Source organism: Salvia hispanica, chromosome 1 (assembly GCF_029641045.1).
Source record: "Salvia hispanica isolate PSC_SH4W2 chromosome 1, Shi_PSC_v1, whole genome shotgun sequence".
NCBI classification, from domain to species: domain Eukaryota; kingdom Viridiplantae; phylum Streptophyta; class Magnoliopsida; order Lamiales; family Lamiaceae; genus Salvia; species Salvia hispanica.
Genome location: NC_142692.1, coordinates 38867636 through 38892678, shown reverse-complemented (window position 1 = coordinate 38892678; position 25043 = coordinate 38867636). Strand labels below are relative to the sequence as shown.

Genomic DNA, 25043 nt, shown 5'->3' with positions numbered 1-25043 from the left:
CAATTTGATTTGAATTATTAAAAAACCATTTTATCCGAATGCATTAAATAGATAATAATTTGATCCATATACCAAGGAGATCCATAACTTTCTCACATCTGCGAACTATACGGTGCTCTTTAAACCGAACGATTAAAACAAACTTAATTACAATTAATTCCGTCGGATATTTTAGTGATATTGGTGAGATGTCACAAGTCAATATGCATTACTATGAACATAAGATACCGGCTTATCTACTAGAAATTCGTTATTTTAGAGATACTAGCATAGGTAAAATAAATATTGCATTATTTTAGAGATACTATAGTATCAACAAAATTTGAATCACAAGATAAATCAATCCCACCTCATTCCTCAGCCTATGAATGAACTTTACTATCACCAGATTTTATATAATGAGATATTCTATATAATTTCGCTGAAAGTTGGGGTCAATTGCTAATATAAACGAAATTGGAAACATGTTTATAATACCTTGAATACTGTAATCATGAATAGTATTATTAACCAAAAATATTAATAGACAAGTCAACAAATGCCTTCACAAATTTTCGTAAATAACTCATCTTCAAGAAATAGAATAAAAATCGTTATAATTGTAGGCCTGAAAATGTGGTTATTAGGTTTTGCATTAACATGAAATGAGTCACGAGCCCGTATCAATCAACTAACTCCTAAATCCCCTCTCTCTATAAGTATACACATTAATTATGTTTACTAAGTATTTATTAGAAAAAATTAGTTATTATTATAAATATTGTATAATAATTACTTCTTCCGTCCCAAAGTTTATCCAATTTTTCTATTTCTGTCCGTCCTACAAAATTTGTCTCATTTCACTTTTTACCATTTTTGGTAGTGTACCCCATATTAACTAACTTATTCTTATTCACATTTTATCATAAAACTAAGAGTTAAGGCCAAAATTGGTCATAAACATATGGTCATTTTACCATTTTGGTCATAAACTTTATCTTTTGAATTTTTTGGTCCTGCACATATGGAAATTTGATCATTTTGGTCCTCCGTCAATAGTTCCGTTAATTTTTTAACAGTCAACGCATTTTGCCCAATTTTGACCGAATTAGAATAATTTTAAGTCACTAATTATTTCCTAATTAAAGTCGCAAACTCGCCGGAGGAGGCGAGGGGAGGAATCAACGCCGCTGCTCTCCAGATTCAATTAAGGGTCCTAATTTGGGGGAAATGTGAAATGATGAAGAAAGAGGTCGATGGTTTGATGGGAATGAGAATATGTGATTTGAGCCACTTTAATTAGGAAATAATTAGTGACCTAAAATGATTCTAATCCGGTCAAAATTGGGCAAAACGCGTTGACTGTTAAAAAATTAACGGAATTATTGACGGAGGACCAAAATGATCAAATTTCAATATGTGCAGGACCAAAAAATTCAAAAGATAAAGTTTATGACCAAAAAGATAAAATGACCATATGTTTAGGACCAATTTTGGCCTTAACTCTAAAACTAATATATAAAAGTATGACCCACATTCCATAAACTTTTTCAACTCACTTTTCATTACATTTCTTAAAACTCGTACCGAATCAATGTGGGACAATATTTAGGGGACTGAGAGGGAGTATTTTTTATATAAAATAAATTTGTATTATATGTATTCGTATAATACTCCCCCGTCCCATGTTACTTGATTCACTTCTTTTTCGCACTCGTTTTAAAAAAGTAATAACAAATAGTTAAAGTGGAGATAAAGTAAAGCAAAAAAGTAAATAATATAATTAAGAGTCTTAACTATATTATTCTATTTCTTACTTTATTTTATCTCCATTTTAACTATTTATTATTATTTTTCAAACGAGTGCGAAAAAGAAGTGACTCAAGTAACGTGGGACGCAATGATGGACCCAGGTGGGGTCGGGTGGGGTCGGCCGACCCCACCGGCGGTCCGTCAATACCTCCGAGAACCTCACAAAATCATTCGTCGACCCAGCACTGCATCAGTTTCGACCCCACGCTTTGGCTGCTTCGTGTCCACGAAAGAGAAATGAGGAAGAGAATTTGAAGAAAAAAGATTAGGAGAGAGGTGAAATAGTCTCACCAAAGAGAAAAAGCTTCATGAGAAAATTGAAAAAGAAGAAAATTGCAGAAGTTCAAAAAGACGAAGAAGAAAGCGGCACACCACCGTAAATTTGTTTGAGTAAACCAAGGGAATTTTTTAATACAAATTTATTTTATTTCTTTCTTTTAACTGTAAACTTAAATAGTACTACTCCGAAATACTTTTAATATGTATTTGCAGTTTGTTTGATTTAATTAATGTTTTATTAATAGTCCAAGTAAATTGAAAATGTGTAAAATATTAAAAATAATTGTCATTTAGTATGATTCAATAATTTGATTTAATTTGACTTGTAACTTTTTTGTAGTTACACAACAATAATATTCGTAAAATTACAAATAAAATTAAATTATTGTATGATGTGTTTTTTTTTATATTTTCAAAAATATGGATACTAGCATTATTTAATTACCGTGCTTAACAAAAATAATGCAATATTTTAATTTTATTAATATATATAATATTTATTTAAATATTATATTATGTATTATTAATTATTTTTCGATCCCACGAGTTCGATTTTCTGGATCCGTCAGTGGTGGGACGGAGGGAGGGAGTAGGTCATTTTGATCTGTCGCGCTTATTATTCGTGTACCAAAAGATATCTTAGGCTAGTTTAATAGTTTTATATACTTTTTAGAACAAAATAGATATTTTTAATTATATGTTTATACCACTTTTGTTCATTCTATTTGATATTACTATACTTTTCTATTTGGGACGTCCATTATGCTTGATACATTTCTTGAAATGTGAGATTATTAGTATATGTCTTTATTTTATTTTTTTTCCTATGTTACTATCTACTACGATTAGAATAGGATATACAATAAATTTGAAAGTTGCTCTGTTTCATTTGAGATATTATATTGTACTGCTAGAAAAGATCTCATTTCATAATCGCCTGCAGGTTGAAGTTGTGAAGAGGATTTTAGAACAATAAATCTTTCGTAATAGTGGATGAATTATGGCATTACACTGTCCTCAAATGTTTGGTAGAGCTTGAGATCATTCATATAAAAAATGCTTGTTCAATTTGTTGCAAATTAATCATAACACTGAATTGATTGAGAAGTAGAACATATGAGTTGAGGCAGATGATTTACATAAGAAAGAAAACATGTTAAACAAAAGCCCTCTGTTTAAACATTGGTCCCAATAAATAAAATTGTTTTAGGCAGTTGGAGGCCTCATTCTAAGGCGTTGATGTATTTGTGTAGGATTAGATCAACGAGAACCCGGTATGCTCTCTCAGTGGGATGGTAGCTGTCCCAAAACACGTACTTAGAGTCATCGCTGCACGTTCTGCTCAATTTGTTACACAGTATGACCACTTCTATGTTTCCTGTCCCGCAGCAGCCTTTGTCACTAACCTCGAACCCTGAGAAAGACAGTAGTAGTAAGGTATGTATGTGCATATGTGTTGGAAAGAAATGATCGAATGTGGCTAACCGTGGTTTTGAGGGTGTTGGATGAGATCAAGAAGAGGGTCGTAGATGTTGACGTAAACAATCTTGGACTGAGGCAAGCGTTTGGCGAGGGAAGCGAGTGCCGGTGAGAGCTTTTCGTTAACCTTTTGGGCAGCCTGATTTTCTTCCTCGGAACACATCCTCGCTATGCCGCCTGCAAGGGTTCTCTGAGCCGGCAAACATCCTATTGGTGGGGTGCCGAAAACAGCGATTCGTCTCGCTCCAAGCTTGTATAGTTCCTATGTTTTATTGGTAAATCAAAACTCATGATTCAAGAAGGATGTTTTTCAGTGTTTTAGTAGGCCCAATATCCTGTTATAACTATGATCTGTTTCTTGTAAATTGCAGTGGAATATTATAGCTGGCTTAACAACTTGTATATGATTATGTGTGTTTATTTGTCAACATCTTTTCTACTACCTGAATGAAGTTGGAAGCCGAGGACACCATGAGATCGGTGTATGAATTGACGTCGTATTGCCGGCGACGGATGCCGATGGTGAAGTAAGTGTTGGCAAGATCATCACTGCCTGCCACCACCAGGTATAAGCTGTTGGCCAAGATAAACTTGGCCTTTTCTTCCCCAACTGCTGCTTTCAGCTTTCCAATGTATTCTTTGAAATGATTCAACTGATCAGACAGAGGTATTGCTGACTGCACGTTTTTCACAAACATTAGGACAAAACTGTACGTATATACGGTTGCATCACATATGGAAACTCGTACCACTATTTGAGCAGTTTGCGGGTCGAAGCCGCATCCTCCCGAAGCAAAGCTGACTCCAGTTGGAAGGTCTTGAGGCTTCAAATTGGGATCAAGATAAGCTGGTATCAGTTCTTTCACTCCCAGTTCTGAGGCTGCAATGCAGAAATCAATTTTTGTTACAATCAGATGGTTTGATTGAGTTCAAAGTGTGTCATTAGATATCACAGTTTTGCTATGTTGTTAAACATACCGATGAAGTCCGGAGGAGTCTTGCCGTTGCTAAATCTGCCGGTGGGAACGGCGTTGTTGAGATCTCTTCCGTAGGGCGGGAAATTGCATTTGACAAGTGTTGCCATATGATTGTTCATGCCTTGATCAACGATCGAATCTCCAAACGCAAATACTGCCGGAACCGTTACGTTTGGCGGGAGATCCACACGCCCTTCACAAAAACTCATCATTACATACACAATTACACCAAACCCACTCCATGAATTCCTCCTCATCTTCACAACCTTTTTCCTTTTCTTTCTCTCTTTTTTTGCCTTGCCCTCCAAAATGCATCTATATATATATACTCACGTGCCTCTAATTAATTCCGAACATGACATTATTTTACTATGGAATAATACATTAATTAATACAAAAGTAACTTGTAAACATATATTGTTGTACGCCTTTAATTGCTCTAAACTCTAAACTCCATGCATGCCTTTCTTTTTATTTATTGTTTCCTTTGCTTTTTATGCTTCCAACTACAGAATTTTGTGTTTGTATTTTAAATTACCTTAATTTGTTATATTTGTTATTAATAGGGGATATTTAATTACGACATAACATATTATTATGTAAATTTATCTTTTCTCTTATAGTATTAGTAACATATACGTGTCTGTATTTTTTAAATGAATAGTGGAAAGTAATAAAGTATTTGTTGTATATGTATACGTGTGTTCTTTATTTCCACTTGCACACAAGTTAGGTGTACAAAATTTAATTCTATGTGACAATTTCATTAAGGATAGCCATGCATAATACTTTGATCTCTGCTTCACGAGAAATAATATTTTTTTTATATATTTTTTGATATAACAATTATTATTATAATTACTATTATTGACTCATTTACATAAGCAATTAGTCAAGTAGTTCTCCAAAATTTTAACAGACTGCTTAGATAAATCAAATGAATATATTAGCCTTAATTACTAGTAGATGAAAAAATCAAATAATATTCCAATATTTAGGCGTAATCTAAAAATATCCAAGATTTGAATTATGATACGGTTCGAAATCCAATTAAGATTTGATTAATTAGTCTGAAAATCCACATTTCATCATTAAGTCGTTGTTAGGGTAGGTCCATAATAAATTACTAGTAATAATTAAACGTAGTTTGGTGATCTGCCTCCATTCAGCTACAGACCACTAAATTTATTAATTGCAGAAAGTTTGAGATACTAGTATTTTTTATTGATGAAACTAAACAATATTCATTTTTGTGGATTTTTTTATAAAAAAAGTTTGAAATACTATTACAATTTGATACCCTGAATTATTGGCCATAATTGGAAGTATTCTGAACTATACACAATGCGAAAAATATCACCAGTTATACATAATTATATTTAATATATACAAGAATTTTCATAATGCTAATAAACATGTCCCAACTCCCAATATCAATTTTTCTGGTAGATATAAATTTAATAAAAAAAATAGTGCATCAATAATAAGCTAACACCTCTTATATGCTTAATAATAAAAAATCTGATGAGTCACAATATCTTTCCACTACCCAAACATTAAAATAAACCTTAAATTCAGCAATACTAGTTAGTAGTAGTACTAAATTTTTATATTCATTCAAATTCTGCAATACTAGTTGTTACGTTTACTAGATTCTAGAAATTAATTAGTTCGGTAAACTGCCACATTGAATTAGCTTTTTTCAATACAAATCTGCCGTATTTTCGCAAAGAGATAAGTCAGAGTATAATATATTGATACAATTTTTAGTAGGATTCATATTAAACCTTTCATTAGTGCTAAATGTTACCACTAGTAGGAGTGTCAAAACAAAACTTGATCTAAAAACATGATTTCAAAATCCAAAAATGTAAATATATAATTTTCTTAGTTAAATTAGATATTTAAAAATAGAAAGGTATAAACTAGGGTGTAACGTTATATTTAAGATTGATCAATTAGTATCTAATAATATTCAAACAATTATATTTATAGCATTGAGAGGTGCAATCATTATAATTTGTGTACCTTTTTTTCTTCTTTCATGTCATTATTTTAGGCAATTAGAAAAGCTCAAATATAAAAATTGTAGCAATCAATGGTCCAGTGTATAAAATTAAGGTTCAAAAGACCGCAAAAACAACAGACAAAAATAAGACTAAGCTAATAACTAAGGAATGACGAGTGAATAGTCAAACAAAATCTTTAAAAAAAAGGCCTACTGACCAAACAACACAAAAGCACCCAAACAACAGAACACCTCAAGAAATCAGACAAAAACAATAGTGGAAGAAGAAAAGCATATCTCCGGATTTTACTAAGCGACGTACCAATCACTTTTTTAGTCTACATTCAAATCTCTGATAACTGCAGATCTTCTATCAATAAGGTGATTGACAGTGAAAACAACTAGGGCACCAATTTTAATCCACGAATGAAGATGCATGCAAAAGTAACATTGTGTTCTCCAAGTCAATTAGATTCGAATCCTTAAATAGCCATTTTTATTCTGAGTTGGATTAAATGGATAATAATATGATTCATATACCAAAGAGATCCATAACTTTCTGTCAAACCTGCTATCTATACGGTGCTCTTTAAACCGATCGATTTAAGTAAACTTAATTACAATTAATTCCGTTGGATATTTTAATTAGTGATATTGGTGAGACGTCACAAGTCCATATATATGCATCATTTTGAACATAAGACACCGGCTTATCTACAAAATTTTGTTAATATATAGATAAAATAAATATTGCATTATTTTAGAGATACTATATTATAGTATCAACAAAATTTGAATCATAAGATAAATCAATATCCCACCTCAGCCTATGAATGAACTTACTATCACCAGATTTTATATAATGAGATATTCTATATAATTTCGCTGAAAGTTGGGTCAATTGATAATATACACGAAATTGGAAACATGATTATAATACCTTGAATAATCATGAATAGTACTATTAACCAAACATATTAATAGAAAAGTCAACAAATGCCTTCACAAATTTTCGTAAATAACTCATCTTCAAGAAATAGAATAAAAATCGTTATAATTGTAGGCCTGAAAATGTGGTTATTAGGTTTTGCATTAACATGAAATGATTCACGAGCCGTATCAATCAACTAACTCCTAACTGCCCTCTCTCTCCATAAGTATACACATTAATTATGTTTACTAGGTATTTATTAAAAAAATGTTATTAATATAAATACTGTATAATATATAGTTATTTTTTATATAAAATAAATAAATTTGTATTATATGTATTCGTATAATAGTTAATTTTGGTCTGTCACGCGTATTATTCGCGTACCAAAAGATATCTTAGGCTAGTTTTATATAATTTTTAGACCAAAATAGTTATTTTGAACTTATATGTTTATACCACCTTTGGTCATTTTATTTGATATTACTATTTTTTTTTATTTGGGACGTCCACTCTGCTTGATACATTTATTGAAATGTGAGATTATTAGTATATCTCTGTTTTATTTTGTTTCCTGTGTTACTAGTATATAGTACTATTAGAATAGGACAAAGTGAGTACTCCACATAAATGCATAATACTAGCTAGTACAATTTTAGATCATAACTAATACGTATACTAGAAATTTGAAATACTATTAAGTTTATGACATAAATTCCAAATTTAAAATCTAAAATATATCTCTACCAAAACAAATTTCTTTGTCTGCTCCTATATGTATCGGAAGAAAATTGGTGCGCGTTGATGAGTTGATCTCAAATGTGCGAACCAATTATGTACAATATTAATGGTGTTAATTAATGAGATGGTAAAGTATTAATCATAGTAGCTAAGTGTTAATCATGTTAGCTAAGTATTTATCACAACATTAACTAAAAATGTACTAACATTTGTCACTAATTTGGTCACCATCACCTAATCTTGTTTTACTTAATTGAAGTCCAAAAAGAATGATTTGATGATTGTCTTTCACTCTTCACTACTAGAAGTTGCTTTCAATAGAGTTGAATGATTGTTGTATATTGCATGTGGTATGTATTAATGTATAGCATGTCGCTGTGACATCATTTATTACAAATAATGTTGAAACTCACTACCACACATTATTAATAAGCTAAATCGGCCTTATCTCCTTTTTGGTTTTGTTTTGTTAATATAATAATAACAATATAGGTAGAATCGGCTGTTTCAATTGCTGGCTCACGAAAAGCCGTAATAACAAAGGCTGGTCTTTTCGTTACAAAAATCTAACATCAAACTACGTTAATTTAATTGTCATGTCATATTCGATTTCTTCGTCAATTTTTTAGGTATGTACGTGTAAATCCTTAATCTTCTACTTACATTTTTTTTTTAATTTTACATATTAGCTTTACAATACATGTATGTCAATTAACAACCTACTAGGTTGTTTACTTTTAGAGTCAATCAAGATTTTGTCACTAACATAATTGAATGATTTTAATATAGCGTTATCAGATGTAAGTGAGATGATATTGTAATATACTCCACTAAATTAAATCATCTCATTTGTGAAAACCTTTGTATTTCCTTCGTCTTAACTGAGTTAGATGTTTCTTTTGAGCACAAATATTTAGAAAATTGTATTAAATGAAATAAATAAAAATAAGAAAGAGAATACAATATTTAGAAAAGATGAGAGACATTAAAGTAGAAAAAGAATAAAATAAGAGTGATTAGATGTCATTCTTATAGCCAAAATATGAAATAACGCAACTAAATTGTACATACCAAAAAGGAATACAAATATTTTGTTCATAATTTTTTCATCGTCTCCATTCTGTCCCATTCTTCTTGATATAAACCTAGATTATGTAATTTAATATTTATACAATGTCATTTCGCTACTTATAGTGTGAAATCGTTTTAGTTAATGTTCAATAATGCCACATACACTAATAATCAAGCCATATCTAGATTAGCTACAAAATCAGAACTAATCAATGCTTTGATAATTATAAAATGCGCAAAACACAAACTTGGTAACCTAAAAACCAAGAATAATTATCATTTACCGTACCACACTTCAACAAGCATGGGAGGAACATTATTTTCTTATATTTTGAAAACCTTCAAAAAAAATTAACTTTTAAGAGAAAATGGCAATAACGGTTTGGAGATATCAAGACTCCTATGATACCAATATTGTTATAAGCCAATCATTCAATTAAACGTCAATAGCCTATTTCTATTCCCGGAATCCGGCAGACACTCCGACAGCATTTTCCATCCGATCATACCAATCACCAATGCGTGTATGCTGTACCATGTCTTGACCAGCCCTGAGGTAGCGAATGGATTTCAAGACACCAAAGACGGCTAGGTCAGCTAGGTTGGGTTTTGCTCCACCTGGTGCAAGAAGGTTATGAATAAGAATAAGCTGTAATGTTGCACAGGTGAATCTAGTATCAGCACAGCCGAACTTGGTCATGAGACGAACCTAGAAAATCTCGACCCTGAAGAGCATCTACCCATGTTTCGGCAGCTTCATACAAGGCCGCCCTCTCATCTGTAATGTTGTGTCTTTTCTTCAACCTCTTCGATATAAAATACATCGCACCAGCTCCGACATATTTTGCACTCATTTTCTCCATGAAGCTGAAGTTGCCTGCAAACCACAGACCAGCGCAGTTAAGAGAATAGAGAAAGAAAGCAATGTCAAGTTTTGAGACAAAGGATAAGGAGTAACAACCAGCTAAAATATTATTTATTCTTTTTTAAAAAATGGAAAGAAAAAAGAGAAATTTTGGTAACAGCCAGCAAAACCAGCCATTAAACGGTTCAATCAGCATTAATCTTGAGACAAAGGATAACGAGTAACAACCAGCGAAAACAGCCAATGAATAGTTTTGCCTCTCATAGGAAGTAAGATTATTAGTACCTCAAAGCACTTCAAAAGCCAAGGTCCAAACGTGCACTAACACACATTCTTTAACACGGCTAGTATGATAGCTAAGAAAGACTACTAGCATCAATAATAGGGGGATGAGCTTAATAAGATACACATCAACACAAGAGACTGTCATGACTATAAGAAACAAATAAACATTTATCAGGAAAAGGTAGTTCCTGCATAGCCAGGCACCTTGGAGATCTATATTTTGCTTTGTTATACTACTAAATTATAGTGGTACATGATAGTAGTGAAAGGAAATGACTGAGATGATTGTTCTTTCTCATGACATTATGAATTATGAATTATGTCTCTGCTGTAGCAATGTTATTATTAATCTCTGTTTCTGTTTCTCCACAGTAGGTGAAACTATTACGTTAAAATAAGCATCTTGTGCATCTCTTACAATGTGCCTGCCCTATTCAGCACCTGCTTTTTATATACATTATAACCATCAATTTGCACGCAATTCCGCAAATTGAAAAAGGCTACAAAATTTGAAAACAACAACACAATCTGCCTCAAATATGGACAAACTGAGACATAATTTTCAAATTCAATAAATATCGCAAGCAACTGAACAAATTTTAAAAAGATCTTACCCTTTGTAGTGATGTAGTCAAATGAATCAATAGCCTCAGAAATAGATCTGTATATATTAGGAGATAAAATGTGCACCAAGTGATTGTCCACCCATCTGCAATGATAGTAATTGGGATACAGTTAATCCTCATCAAATAGTCATACTTGAGAGACTTGTCCAAATGACAAAATAACAATATTAATAAAATTGGGCATGAATGGAAAAGAGCAATATAGAAAAAGCGTGACATTATAAGAGTCAGAAGCACATGCCTTCGCCACTTCTTCTCCTCACTTTCTTCAGCAGAATCAATGACCGCGCCAGGATTGATCTTTGTGTACAATTTATCAATTATTTCTAATTAGAAAACACATGAAGAGAGTTAGGAACTTAGGACACACCTTTTTGATAAACTAATTGAAACCAGATGTCATACTGATCTCATGTTCTACTTATTCAATACCTGAAGAGTCAACCATTTGTACTCCATCAACCATCAATATGGGTACTTTCTTGTATTCAGACCACTTGGTTTCCTTTTTGCTAAGAGGGTTGACCTCCACAACTTTGTATGGTATGTCATAGTAATCCAGGAATGCTGGAAAGTAAAGGACAGAAACGTACCCGTGTTATGAATATCAACATGCTCACAAGAGAATACTTAATATGATTGGGAGTAGCAGCTAACAAGATAATGATCAGAAAAGGATGCTACATGACTTAAAAACAGCACAGATTGTCATTTCCTTGCTCATATATACTATCAACAACTGGCATGTCATTTATATCATTATGTTAAATTGCACTTGCACACCTCAGTTTAACGCACATTTTCTTGGATCAGGGTTAGGCAGAAAGCAGATTTACAGTCTGAATGTACATAAAATTTTATTAGCTTCAACTGTTGGCCTTCGCATTAATTTTAAATTTTTAACCTTGCACGTATTTAAAGGGATTTGCTTTGATAAAATTTAGGCAACAGGTGCATTAGCACCAGAATCGATAAGATAGTGCATCAAAACCCGTCACTCATATTAGACACCAAGATGCATCTTACTACATAATAAAATGAGGAAGAGATATCCTAAACTTTTATCAAGCTAGAATCACTTCAACTATAATCAGTGTTGTTAAAAAAGTGTCTGGGGGGCGGGGCGCCAACTGAATCGCCGCGAGTTAGCTTAGGTGACCCATATTCACGGGGCCGGCCTGGGGCGGCTGAAAATTTTAAATAAGAAAGCCCTAAAGACTTCAAATCTTATCAAATCTTCTTTTCCTAAAATAAATCAATCATAATTAATGTTGAAATCTTTTCCTTTTAATCTGATCCTAATCCATTCAAATCAACAAAACTATTGCCAAAAATAACAAATTTTATAATTTCTCCAAAAATAAAACCGCTATTCTCCTCTTCTCAAGACATTAATTATTCCTTATTATTTTCTTCCCCATTAATTCTTCTTTCTTTTGCTCAAATTCTTTTGAGTATAGCAAGAAAAGAAGCATTCTATCACCCTCCGGATTTTTATATAATCGCCCCATTGTGCCACGCGCCTCTAACAACACTGGTTAAAATATCCTAGAGAAGCCTAGCTATATCAAGCAAGATCAGGAAAGTTGTGATTGTCTAGTTCATCAAGCCTCTTAGTTCTCTAAAATATACTCGAATGTAAGAAACAAAACAGGGTCCCCTTTGTTAAGTCCACATATCACTAACTAGTAAAAAGTACTTACATGTGAATTGATACACACATGAAATCTGTCTAATGTTGATAACTAACCAAAGAGATCAATAACCAGTAAGTTGCACCCGGGTCAATCATAACCAAAAGAATGTTCTCATCAAGATGCAGTGATTATGCTTAATGGTAACAAATAGTTCTACAAATAGACACCAGCCAGAAGGGTAGGCAAAGCAAATATGAACAATAACTTGATTAAAAGTTCTTATTTAAAAAACAATCGACGAAAACCTCCAGATTCTATGAAACTTAAACAATTGCATGTGTAAGGAGAATTATATTAACATTCAGTCCACAAACAGTTCTAGTAATTTTCAACATGACATGTCTATAACCTGCGATCCATCATTCTCTAACAAAGACAGAAAATACACTGTACATGCTTGTTCAACTGTTATTGAGCTCCAAAATTAGGTTTGAGCTTGTCTGGTGCTCAATACACTGGATTTCAATAAACAACACGGATCGAGCTCAAATAGTTCGACAGTGTCACAATTAATACATCGTATAACACCTATCAAGCCGATCTTTGAATTTCAGATAATCAAAACTAACAATTGCTTAGTTTGACTTTCAGCAATAGTATAATATAACGAAGGCTCACAAACTAATCAAGTCACACCAATAACGGATCCAAATTGCAATTCTAACATTATTGATGGATAATTCCCGATTGATTGAAGGAAACAGTACACAGAAAACCGCTGAAGGCAGAATCGAAATCAAATACCTTTAACTTTATTGCAGAAGGGGCAAGCTTCATACTGGTAGAGAACGACATCTTTTGGGCGGAATTTGACGGCCTCTTTGGCGTGAGCCTCTTCGACGATGGCAGTGGCGGCCGTGGAGAAGAGCATTGTTCCGAAAACAGCGTGTGTGGCGGCCTTGTCGCCTGCGATGCCGTTGTACGAGAACCAGTGAGATCTCGAGGAGGAGTTAGCGCTGCTGGAGGTGAAGAGCGCCGCCTGGAAGAGGCGGTGGTGCTGGTCCGCGGAGGCGATGCCTCCAGCGGCGCGGCGAACGGCGGCGAGTCCGGCGGCCCTTCGCATCTGAGGAAACATGGGGAGATTTTTTGGTGTGTGAAATGAAAAAACTAGAAAGTTGGAGAAAAGGGTTTTTAGAATTATGTGGTTTATACAAGGGTTTTAGATTCTGTACACCTCACCTCACCTTACAAATGGCTTATGGGTTTTGGCTTTGGCCCTTTTTATTTTTATTTTCATTTTGGACTTAAATGTTCTTGTTGCGACATTTCTTAGAGATTTAACAAAAATATTAAGTGAATTAGTGAAGTGGGAATGGAATAAGAGAGATTATTAATATGTTACAACTTTGCAATTAAAATTGACAGATGATCTATAAATGAAATACGACTCAACACTAATGAGACGGAAGAAGTAGTACATGATCTATGACTATCAATCAATAAACGTGTCACTTTTTGCTGATTTAATTTAAGAAAAACAAAAGAGCGTGGCTGAAAAAATTAATCAAATGTAAACATCACTCTTAGGTACTCTAAGTTTTACAATTACACTCACAGCGGTGATGTCGGTGGATTTGCAGAGAGACAATGACAATGAGAAGGTGAGAGACGGTTGTTAAGGAAAGGGAGGATGGAGAGGTAGGAATGTAGGTGGCGATAGTGAGGGAAGAGGAGGGGGCGTGACAGGTGCACAATGCGCATACGCATATTGGGCATTCAAAAGATTTTTCCTATATGAGTGAAATAAAATCACGAATGACTGAATAACCAAATTAACAAAATGTTTGAGGAAATATATCTATCTATTTTAAGCATTAATATATTTTTCTATTTGAAGAAGTAGTATAATTATAATTATGGTATTTAGATAAGGATAGAAGTATGATGAAGAAATAATTTTAAATCCCAAATTCCAAAGTAGCACGTCGATTCAAATAAATTGATAAATTTAGAGGCCATATAAATAAAAGTCTTTTATCAATCCAAAATGGGCTAAAATAAAAATGGGCCGGTAATTGGGGCCATTGCCGCTTTTTCTCTTGAAGAATTCAGTCATCCCCTTTTTCTGATAAACCCTATTCCTAAATCCCTTCTCCCAGCGCTCTCTTCTTCCCCAACACATCACTTTTATCATTCAATTTTCGTTCGGAAAATCTAAAGTATGTCGGAGTACTGCCGTCAGCGTGACTTCATGTTCTGCGAATTGTGCGGGACAATGCTCTCCTTCAGCTCGCCCAAGTATGCTCGATGCCCATTGTGTAAATCCCAGAAGCGTCTCAAAGGTCAATTTTTTCTCTTTTCTTCATACTCCATTGCCACTATATCGTCTTAACTCTTGAGGAACGATTGGAGTTTTACTGTAATTAGTTTCTTTTTGCTGAATTTTGAGTTCTATTGGAATCAATAAAACAGCAGCTTTAATTAACTTCGAAATTTGTATATTGAATTATGGGGATGATCAATTTAAGTGATCTTAATAATAATATAATAGGAGATTGATTACCTTATTAAACTCTTTAGATATGATCACTTTACAGGTAGATGCAAATATTGAACATAGTGGTTTGATGCTGGACTTATACTTGATATAGTAGTGCATGAGTTTAAGGATGATATGATTTAGTGGTATTGTACTGGCTATAGAATTGGTGTACTAACTGCAGAGAGAAATATAATTAGTTTTGATTTCTTAAGAGTGGCAGATATATTATTGAGTTTTATGTTTCTCATTTATGAACTTGGAGCTAGTAGTTTCTGCCTATTGATTGAATGTTTCCTTTATATTGTCTTCAGATATGAAGAGAAAAACGATCCGCTATACAGTCAGTGCTGAGGTATGATGTTTGGTTTGATTGTGTGGGTTGTCATTCATTAATGTCATAGGATTTGTGGTTTAAGAAGTAAAGAGTTTGATCATTTTCAGTGTTGTAATTAGCTGTGAAAGGATGCAGGCGTATGGTCTTTAGTAATTATGTGAATTAAGAACTTGATGCTCTTTTCTAAAAAGAGAAGTGCTTTGTGCGAATAGCCTTGGATATGCTAGATTTTGTTACTTCCGAGCTGCTACAGAGTTCCTCATTTCATTTCTATTTAGTTGGATGTTGAAAACATAGGATAGTAATCTTCCTACATCGCTTATCTGCAATTGTCAAACCATATAGCTTGCAGAAAACAATCTTCCTGTATCATTTAAATGCAATTGAAAAACCATATATGTTGCAGGATTTGAGGAGGGAGATGGGAGTGTCTACCCTTGAGGATGTAGAAGAGGAGAGGGAACTGAAACAAATGGTCAGAAATATTCATATACGTGCTGTCTCTTATGTTGTACGTATAAAACTACTAGTGCTCATGTCATGTTTTTCTTCGTCATACAGGATTACAATGCAAAATGCAAAGCATGCCAGCACTTGGGCCTTGCTTACGTTGCTAGACAGGTAAACTATCAGCTATTACATACAAGCACATTTAGCTGTTTATATCACAATTTCTATTTTGACCAGCTTGCCGCCTTCTTTTTCTTTGTCCTTTTCAGATTCGATCAGCTGATGAAGGACAGACGATCTTCTATTCTTGCCCTGTATGCGCCCACAAACAGACTGAGAACTCGTAAAGGAGGCCCTCTCTTGTATGTATCATAATAGTAGTAGTTTTGGACAGACGATGATTTCCCATTTTATTTTGGGGTGATGTATTAGATTTTGACAATGTAACTGATTGGGTATGAGAATTCAGAGGATTATATTACATTGTCAAAGAAGCTCTAAACCGTCCAAGTTATACAATTATGTCCGTATAAAACTATCCAATCTATTGCATAAATTATACTACTATTATATCATGGTTATTTTCTTAGGTTGCCGGCAGAACACCGACCTTTGACTATAGACTCATTATACCATAAATAGTGCTCTATTGGTGTTAGAGATAAAAATGAAGATTCAATAGTATTGATTTATATTTGATTGAACAACTTTTTTGGTTCACGAACTTTGTTAAAGTATCATTTTAGGTCTATGAACTTTGAAAATATCATTTTAGGTCCGTCAACTATGAGTTAATATCATTTGAAGTACTTTTTTACTATTTCCAAGTTTTTTTGGACGAAAATACCCTCAATACCTTGAAGGGTATTTTAATTAACTTTATCACATACTCATATCTTTTTATAAATATCTTCACTATATATTTTTGACGAATTTTATAAATATGATTTAACCTTCAATAATATCACTTTTGTGACATGCAAGAAAAGTTCCTTGTTCAACTGTAATTAAAGAATTTTAAAATATTTTTAAGATGTGAATACTCGTAAAAATTAATTTCACAGTCAATAAACGATACTTGAATATTGATATATTGATATTATTTTTAAATAATATATCAACATTCAAGTATCGTCTATTGACCGTGACCTTGGTATTTTACATGTATCCATACCTCAAAAATATTTTTAAAATTCTTTAATTATAAAATGTTGAATAAACTTTTCTTACATGTCACAAAATTAAGTGATAATATTGAAGGCCAAATTATATTTAGAAAAATAGTCGAAAAATATGAGTATGCGATAAGTTAATTAAAAATATGTACCCTTCAAGGTATTGAGGGTATTTTCGTCCATAAAATCTTGGAAATAGTAAAAAAGTACTTCGAATGATATTAACTCATAGTTGGCGGACCTCAAATGATATTATCAAAGTTCACGGACCTAAAATTATACTGTAGCAAAGTTCGTAGACCAAAAAAGACGTTCCCTCTTTATATTTTTGTATGTAGTTTGGTGGATAGGATTAAGATTTGTAGTGATGTGTTTAGTAGTCCAAATGTATAGTAGTACTACTTAGTAAACTGCAAAATTGATATAAAAAAAGTTGTTTAACTAAAAAATTGTAAATCAAATGTTAACTAATTAATTAATTGTGAATATGCATCTCTCCATACAACAATACAATTCCGCAAATCAAACATGGGACGAGATCGAATGCCCCAAAATCTAATGTGTGAATTTTGAAAAGATTAAATATCAGTGTATGATTATTTTTAGTTTGGAATATAGACATAAAAATGCTCGAAGATTGAAATAATAAGTAAATAGTATTAACCCTTTAGAATCACCAATCAATTAATACACTATAAATAGTTATAATTTCTTATATCAATATTACTTTAGTCTATATGCAACCATGGTGTGCAATGATGCTTTCTAATTCAAATACGAGTTTGTGTACAGCAATTCTAATTAATAGTTGTAGTATTTCATGGTCAACATATTTACTCGTCCAGATAATACTTTTTCATATTCACTAATAAATCGACTAATTAAACTCGTGTTTGTATAAATAATAATCAATCCGATCCTCCAATTGAATCAAGGAAAAGATGACTTAGCTAGATAGAAGAAAGGGTCGCTTGAACTCATCCAATTAAAAAAACTTTACGTCTTTTAACAAGAGATATATACTCTATAAACACAAAGCTTCTATAAAACGATATCATTTGCATTATATAAATGTAATTTGGTACATTCAATACCGTTGGACACCACCTCGTTTAATAAAAACAATAGAGGCAGTGGACCTGGTCGGTCACATAGTATTCAATCAAACAACTTAAAACAATAATCAGAATATTACATCTCATTCTAAAACTACATAGATAGTAGTATTAATTATATATCTCTAAAAACAACAAATCAGGAGGAGGAACGAGGAAATGCAACTTAGTTGATAAGACGTTTCCTTTTCAATCACTCAATATATCAGGATTCAAGTGAAAGCAGGTAAACGAGAAATCATTATTGATCCATTTGCATGAATTAGGTTAGGCGTAGAAGGCGGCGGAGATCATCAGTGGCTCCGGCATCCACATTGCAGCTTAGCTTCGGCCTCAAACAAAAACTGGGCAACGGCAAGCTGCTAGGCGGCGGCGGAGAGATAGCAAACATCACGGAACCCAAGAGCATATCCACTCGGTCTTTCACCACATCTCTCACTGAATTATCAAATCTTGCAATATTCTTTGGTGGTGTAATTTCTTTCAATTCTTTTTTGGAAGTGGAAGGTTTTGTCGATTTCTTCTTGTTTTTAGAGGGGGAGGAGGAGGCGCGGCGGGGGAGCTGCGGCGGAGGGAGAGAGAAGGCGGCGGAGTGGAGGAGAGAGAGAGGTGGAGCTTTTAGAAGGCCTTTGGATGTGTAGTGATTAGGTTTAGGGTTTGTGTTTTTGTGATGGGATTTGTAGAGATCCATTACATGATCGTGCAATGAATCTCTTTCCATTACTACTACTACTACAACCTAAGACAAATCGAACACTAATTACTAGTAAAAGGTTTCATAACTCTTGTATTTACAATTTTACACACACATACATAGATGGCCTTTATATAGAGAGAGAGATGGGAATTGTATAGTATAAATTAAAATTAGAGCAATTTGATTGGTGCATTGAGATGTAGTATATTTTAATGTGGTCGCACAGAAATGAGCCGACAACAGTAGGCGGTTTGGTGATGAAAGATTTAGTGATGTGGAATGGCGTGGGGCGGCGCCGCCGAGGCGATGGAAGCCACTGGATTTTGGCTGTTTATAGAAATATCGGTGATGCAGATGCTGACCGTTGATTTTCTTCTAGGGACTTTTTGGGAAATCCCTGACCTCGCGTTTCATGGAAAAAATATTGAAATTTCCACAAAAAACAAGAAAAATATATACTGCCCAATTGCTTTAATTAACTAATTTGTTTACTGAAAACAGTTCATATTAATCATAAATAAAATATATTAACTATTTTAATAATTTTTATGTACTTACGCTATATATTTTCCTTAATAAATTAAAATGTGATCTCCTGCTAACTTATGAGACCGAAATAATATAAAAAAATTATGGCAAAAATTGAACATTAAAACAAACAAATTATATAAACCAGAAAAATAACAAGAAACATACAGTATCTTTTTATATCAAAATAAATACTACTCCATGATATGCACACTTTCTTTTATTAAAGTTATAAAGATTAGTAGTACTATATAATGAATAGTAAACTTACATCTGACATTGAGTTTTGATTAAGTTGAATGTTTATTTAAATTTTATAGGAGACGTCGTCATGTTGTTTTGTAAGGAATGTTGTAGCTAGTACTATTTTTATGAATAATATATATTTTTATTTCGTAGAATAATTCAACTAATCTTTAATTGGCAGCATCAGTTAGGTCCCTAACGTAATAGTTTTAAAATCCACGACCAGTTCCCTTTTATCAAAGTGAAGGAAGTAAGATGACACGATAGTAGCCCAACAACTAGTTAAATTATAATCCAACACTTCCCACTCTTTCTCTTATTCAATGGCATTGGCAAAGAGATAAATGTATATTGTTCCCATTATTACAATTTACACACATCTATGATGCCATTTTATTACATACATTGTAACCGATTACTAATTATAATAGTACTAGTTAAAAGAAAACCGTTAAGTATGGATCCATCCTGGGTTGTTCAATGCAAGAAAGGAAACCTTTTTTATGTTACTACTTTTATTACAACACCTGCTAATTTTGTTCCAAATCCCTCACTTCAGTCTCCATTTGTCAAACTTTCGTTTCTCAGATTCTCCATAATTTTTCTATAAAAAACATAATAAATTAACCCTTTCCGGTATCGTGCAATTGGTTCTTGAATTTGTTGATCAATAATTGTTGAGAGATTTTTGCTTATATAAATTAAATTAGAGATATGGGTGTTGTGAGCACAATAATGGGAATGATTGGTTTTGGGATGGGTTTTTCAGCTGGGCTTGTGGCTGGATATTTCTTGTTAATCTATGTTCTACCAAATGATGTTAAGGTGAAATCTCAGCTTTCAACCCCTTTCTGCTTTAGGATTAATATCATTTTTGTTGTGGTTAATTTGATTTGATTTCTTTCTGAAATGTGAATTTGCATTGCAATGTGCATGGTGGTGATTTGATTGAATTATTTTAGGATTCTACCCCATTGTTGATTCTTGATTTCTTAGAGTTATGTTTTGGGGAACTGATCAGTTGTTTAGGGAGGGTTTACTCGTGGATTGATCGACATTGTGTTGAGATTGTGTTGATATGTAATCCTTCGAATGCTCAATCGTATGCGCGTTAATCTACAGGATCCCCAAGTCCGTCCATTAGTCGAGCAATCATCCGAGTTTCTCCAAACTCTGCTTCCAGAAATACCACTTTGGATTAAAAATCCAGACTATGACAGAGTGAGCTCCATTTCTCTGTCAAATTTGTAGAGATTTCTATTCATAGCCTCATATAAAGGCATCTGCTGCAGCTAGATTGGTTGAACAAATTCATTGAGTGTATGTGGCCTTATTTAGATAAGGTATGTTTGGTTCATTGCATCTCTTAATTTGCAATCCGATTACAATGATGACACGACGAAGCTCTCAGGCCATATGCAAGACAGTTAAGCAAATCGCGGAGCCTATCATAGCTGAGCAAATTCCTCAGTACAAAATCGACAGTGTGGAATTCGAACAGCTTACTTTGGGTGGCCTGCCTCCGACTTTTCAAGGTCAGGCCGTGGATTTCTTTTGCTGCTTCGTCGTTTTAAACTTGAAGTTTATCCACAGGAATGAAGGTGTACACCACTGAGGAAAAGGAACTGATGATGGAGCTAGGCTTGAAGTGGGCAGGTACGCCTAACATACTCGTTGCTGTCAAGGCGTTCGGGCTGAAAGCCACTGCGCAGGTATCGTTCCTTTGTGTCATTCCTCTCACTGATATGTTTGATATCCATCCATAAGTGATTTGTCCTGTCTTTATGGGGTGTTTTAGGTTATCGACTTTCAAGTTTTTGCTTCTCCGCGCATCACCATGAAGCCTCTAGTCCCAACCTTTCCTTGCTTCGCGAATATATTCGTTTCTCTGATGGAGAAGGTATGGGCTTATCAGTTTGTTTAATTAGTGAAAATTTAGATTCCTAAAGGTAACAAGATCAGATGTTCGGCTATGTTTTATCGTTTACTAGCCTCATGTCGACTTTGGAGTGAAGCTTTTCGGTGCTGATGCAATGTCCATCCCCGGTGCGTATAGAATGGTGCAGGTATAGATGTTAGTTAAGGCGATTTGTCGATTTTCTGAAGTTGATGTTAAGGCGATCTGTCGATTTTTGTGACACAGTGTTTTATTATGCTTGTTTAGGAAATCATCAAAGATCAAGTTGCAAACATGTATTTATGGCCTAAGAGGCTTGAAGTTCAAATAATGGATCCAATGAAGTAAGTTTCAATGTTGTTTTCTACCTATATTTCGAAATTAATCACATGTTATTATTGCCTAATTCATGGATTTATGATGTGTGAATTGACAGAGCAATGCAGAGGCCAGTTGGTATGGTGCACGTGAACGTTATCCGAGCAATGAATCTTAAGAAGAAGGATCTCTTAGGCTCTGCTGATCCGTACGTGAAGTTAGCTCTACACGATGACAAGATGCAGTCGAAGCAGACATCTGTGAAGAAGAACAACTTGAACCCCGAATGGAACGAGGAGTTCAGCCTCGTTGTCAAGGACCCTCAAGCTCAAGACTTGGTGATCACGTTGTACGACTGGGAAAAGGTGTGTCTTGCTCGTTTGCTTCTGTTCTTCGTTGTGATTTGACACGACACGTGTGATTACTTGCACTCGTCTTTAGGTTGGATCGCATGAAAAGATGGGGTTGAATGTAGTTCACTTGAAGGACCTAACTCCTGAGGAGCCAAAGCTCGTAACTCTCGACGTGCTTAAGAATCTCAATCCGGACGACCCTCAGAATGAGAAGGCGCGGGGACATCTTGTAGTCGAGGTCAATTACAAACCTTTTGGTGAACAGGAACTGGCTAGCTGCAATATTGCTATAGGCGAAGTCGAGAAGGCTCCTCAGGGAACTCCCGAGGGTGGTGGCGTGCTTGTTGTTATCGTGCACGAAGCTGAGGATTTGGAAGGCAAGAACCATAACAATCCGTCCGCACGCCTACACTTTCGTGGGGAGATGAGAAAAACTAAGGTACCATGTTAGTATGATCTGTTAAGCTCTCCTCGAATATGCAGTTTCATGATGTGTTTCTATTTCTAAATGTGGTAGAGACTGAGAAAAAACAGAGATCCGAGGTGGGAAGAGGAGTTTCAGTTCGTACTGGAAGAGCCGCCTAGCAACGAAAGAATCCATATTGAAGTAACCAGCTCTTCGAAGAGAATGGGAGGCTTTCGATACCCCAAGGTAATGGTTCTCGACGTTCCAAGTGCTTTTGTTGAGATGCTTTTCATCTGCTGAGGTGTTTTTTCTTACATGATCAACAGGAAACACTTGGATACGCGGATATAAACCTAGCAGACGTCGTCAGCAACAAGAGGATCAACGAGAGGTACCACCTTATCGACTCAAGGAATGGCCGGATTCAGGTTGAGATGCAGTGGCGAACCGCGACATAGATGCTCTTGGCTGTTTTGCTTGATAGTTGATGATCCGAGTAAGTATGAATTGATGGAATTGGTTTGAATGAGGTCATAGATATTGTTTATGCTGCAATAGTTTTTCTTCTAGTTTAGATAAATATGGAGATGTGAATTAGGTTGCTGATCTAAGTTCTATAGATTTATCCTACACCATTAGGAAATGTAGTCTAAGACATGGTGTATAATATATTGACATGATATTTGTTTATTATTTTCAATAATAGGAGTTTGAGAAAAATGTGTCATTAACATACTCACTTTATTGTTTATTTATGTGATAGGTTGGTTGCATGAGAAGATGTATAGATGTGGGTATCAAATTCCAATTATATATGATATGGCTAATATTATACTCTCTTCGATCCATAAAAATATGCACTCTTTTATTTTTAGTTCGTCTCATAAGAATATGCACTTTCGAATTTTGGAAAGTCTTCATTCTCTAATGAGATGAGACTCATTCTCCACTAACAATACTTTAATTACTTTTTTCTCACTACCTTTCTCTTATTTTATCAATTTCATATTAAAATCCATGTCGAACTCAAAGTGCATATTTTCTTTTTGGGACGGAAGAAGTATATACTGGTTTAATGGATGGATCCGTTTCACTAATTTTTTGCAATCCCTATTTAATATTTATCATCTTCTAACAAAAATAAGACACATATCATTATTACACGTACAATAAAATAGTCAACATTGAATGCATGACGCAATAGATTGATTGGTGCATAGGGATTAACGTTGGACCATCTTCTGATCTGTTATGTCACAGAAGTCTATGCAACTTTTTCCTCTTTTTGTTAGACATGTCGTCACATATAACTAGTCAATCTTGGGATTAAAACTTTCATTCCATACTCTTAACTATTAAAATGTCTTCCCTTAATCATGACAAAATCGTGTTTGAGAATTGAGTTAGCAGTTACTCCACTCCAGTTAACTAGTCAATCCAGGGATTAAAACTTCCTTTCCATACTCTTAATGATAAAGCTTCTTCAACAATATTGGTATGTCCCACGATTTTGAAATCTGCCACAAAAACTAAGAAGTTACTATTATGATTTATTTATAGTTATCTTATGGTGAGTTTTTTTGAAATTGTATACTCCCTCTGTCCCAAGGTATTAGACCAACTTTCCTTTTTGGGATGTCCCAACATATTAGACTTATTTCCTTTTTTAGCAAAAAGCATCTATCTTATTTTATTCTCCATCTATTTTTTTCTCTCATCTCTCCCCTACTTTTTCCCTCTCTCATACTTTACTCTCTCCACTTCAACTATTTAAATATCAATTCCTTAAATCATGTGCCCAAAAGAAGTGAGTCTAATACTCCGGGACGGAGGGAGTATTATATAATCATATGCGAATGTCGAAGATGGTGAATTAAATAATCTTGCCTATTCTTCAAGAAAACAGAGTGGTCTAGTGAGAAATATAAATAAAATAGTAAGTGCTAAACGAGTAGATAATTCATCTAGAGATGGAATTCTATGAGCAAAAATGACATTTTTGTTTATAGAATTTCATCCCTAGATGAGTTATATATTCTACCGAACATGCTATACTAACAGAGTGGCCAAAAATTTTCACCATAGAATAATTTAGAATAAATCTAAAATTTATTATTTTTCTGACAATTTTAAAAGCAGTGGAACATATCAAAATTTGAAATAAGTTTCATGATTATTTTGGCAATGTTTTTTTACAGAATTTGAATCAACATTATCAAAAAGCTAAGATAACCATCTACCAACCTTTTATACAATTAAATCCCAGTAATGGACAAATGTAATCCTTATTGC

At 33.9% G+C, this 25043-nt stretch overlaps 4 protein-coding genes across 4 annotated transcripts; 2 read left to right on the top strand and 2 right to left on the bottom strand.

Annotated features, from left to right (window-relative positions):
- Positions 1-3138: 3138 nt before the first annotated feature.
- LOC125222819 (GDSL esterase/lipase EXL3-like) lies at positions 3139-4830 on the bottom strand. The gene is made up of 5 exons (XM_048125649.2): positions 4528-4830; positions 4299-4429; positions 3993-4226; positions 3556-3811; positions 3139-3484 (listed from the first exon to the last, which is right to left on the bottom strand). The coding sequence occupies exons 1-5, from the start codon at positions 4781-4783 to the stop codon at positions 3294-3296; spliced, it is 1068 nt and encodes a 355-aa protein (XP_047981606.1). The 5' UTR covers positions 4784-4830; the 3' UTR covers positions 3139-3293.
- A 4699-nt stretch (positions 4831-9529) lies between these two features.
- LOC125218089 (Glutathione S-transferase family protein) lies at positions 9530-13910 on the bottom strand. The gene is made up of 6 exons (XM_048119688.2): positions 13495-13910; positions 11486-11620; positions 11295-11379; positions 11042-11136; positions 9987-10154; positions 9530-9895 (listed from the first exon to the last, which is right to left on the bottom strand). The coding sequence occupies exons 1-6, from the start codon at positions 13823-13825 to the stop codon at positions 9735-9737; spliced, it is 975 nt and encodes a 324-aa protein (XP_047975645.1). The 5' UTR covers positions 13826-13910; the 3' UTR covers positions 9530-9734.
- An 858-nt stretch (positions 13911-14768) lies between these two features.
- On the top strand, positions 14769-16497 carry LOC125223367 (TFIIB zinc-binding protein). The gene is made up of 5 exons (XM_048126489.2): positions 14769-15032; positions 15544-15584; positions 15973-16041; positions 16128-16187; positions 16286-16497. The coding sequence occupies exons 1-5, from the start codon at positions 14912-14914 to the stop codon at positions 16361-16363; spliced, it is 369 nt and encodes a 122-aa protein (XP_047982446.1). The 5' UTR covers positions 14769-14911; the 3' UTR covers positions 16364-16497.
- Positions 16498-20488: 3991 nt separating this feature from the next.
- LOC125224084 (synaptotagmin-2-like) lies at positions 20489-23484 on the top strand. The gene is made up of 12 exons (XM_048127434.2): positions 20489-20602; positions 20900-20998; positions 21070-21120; positions 21189-21312; positions 21371-21489; positions 21576-21677; positions 21769-21843; positions 21942-22018; positions 22111-22357; positions 22434-22784; positions 22863-22997; positions 23078-23484. Exons 1-12 carry the CDS (start codon positions 20492-20494, stop codon positions 23207-23209), a joined length of 1623 nt encoding a protein of 540 aa, XP_047983391.1. The 5' UTR covers positions 20489-20491; the 3' UTR covers positions 23210-23484.
- The last annotated feature ends 1559 nt before the right edge of the window (positions 23485-25043 follow it).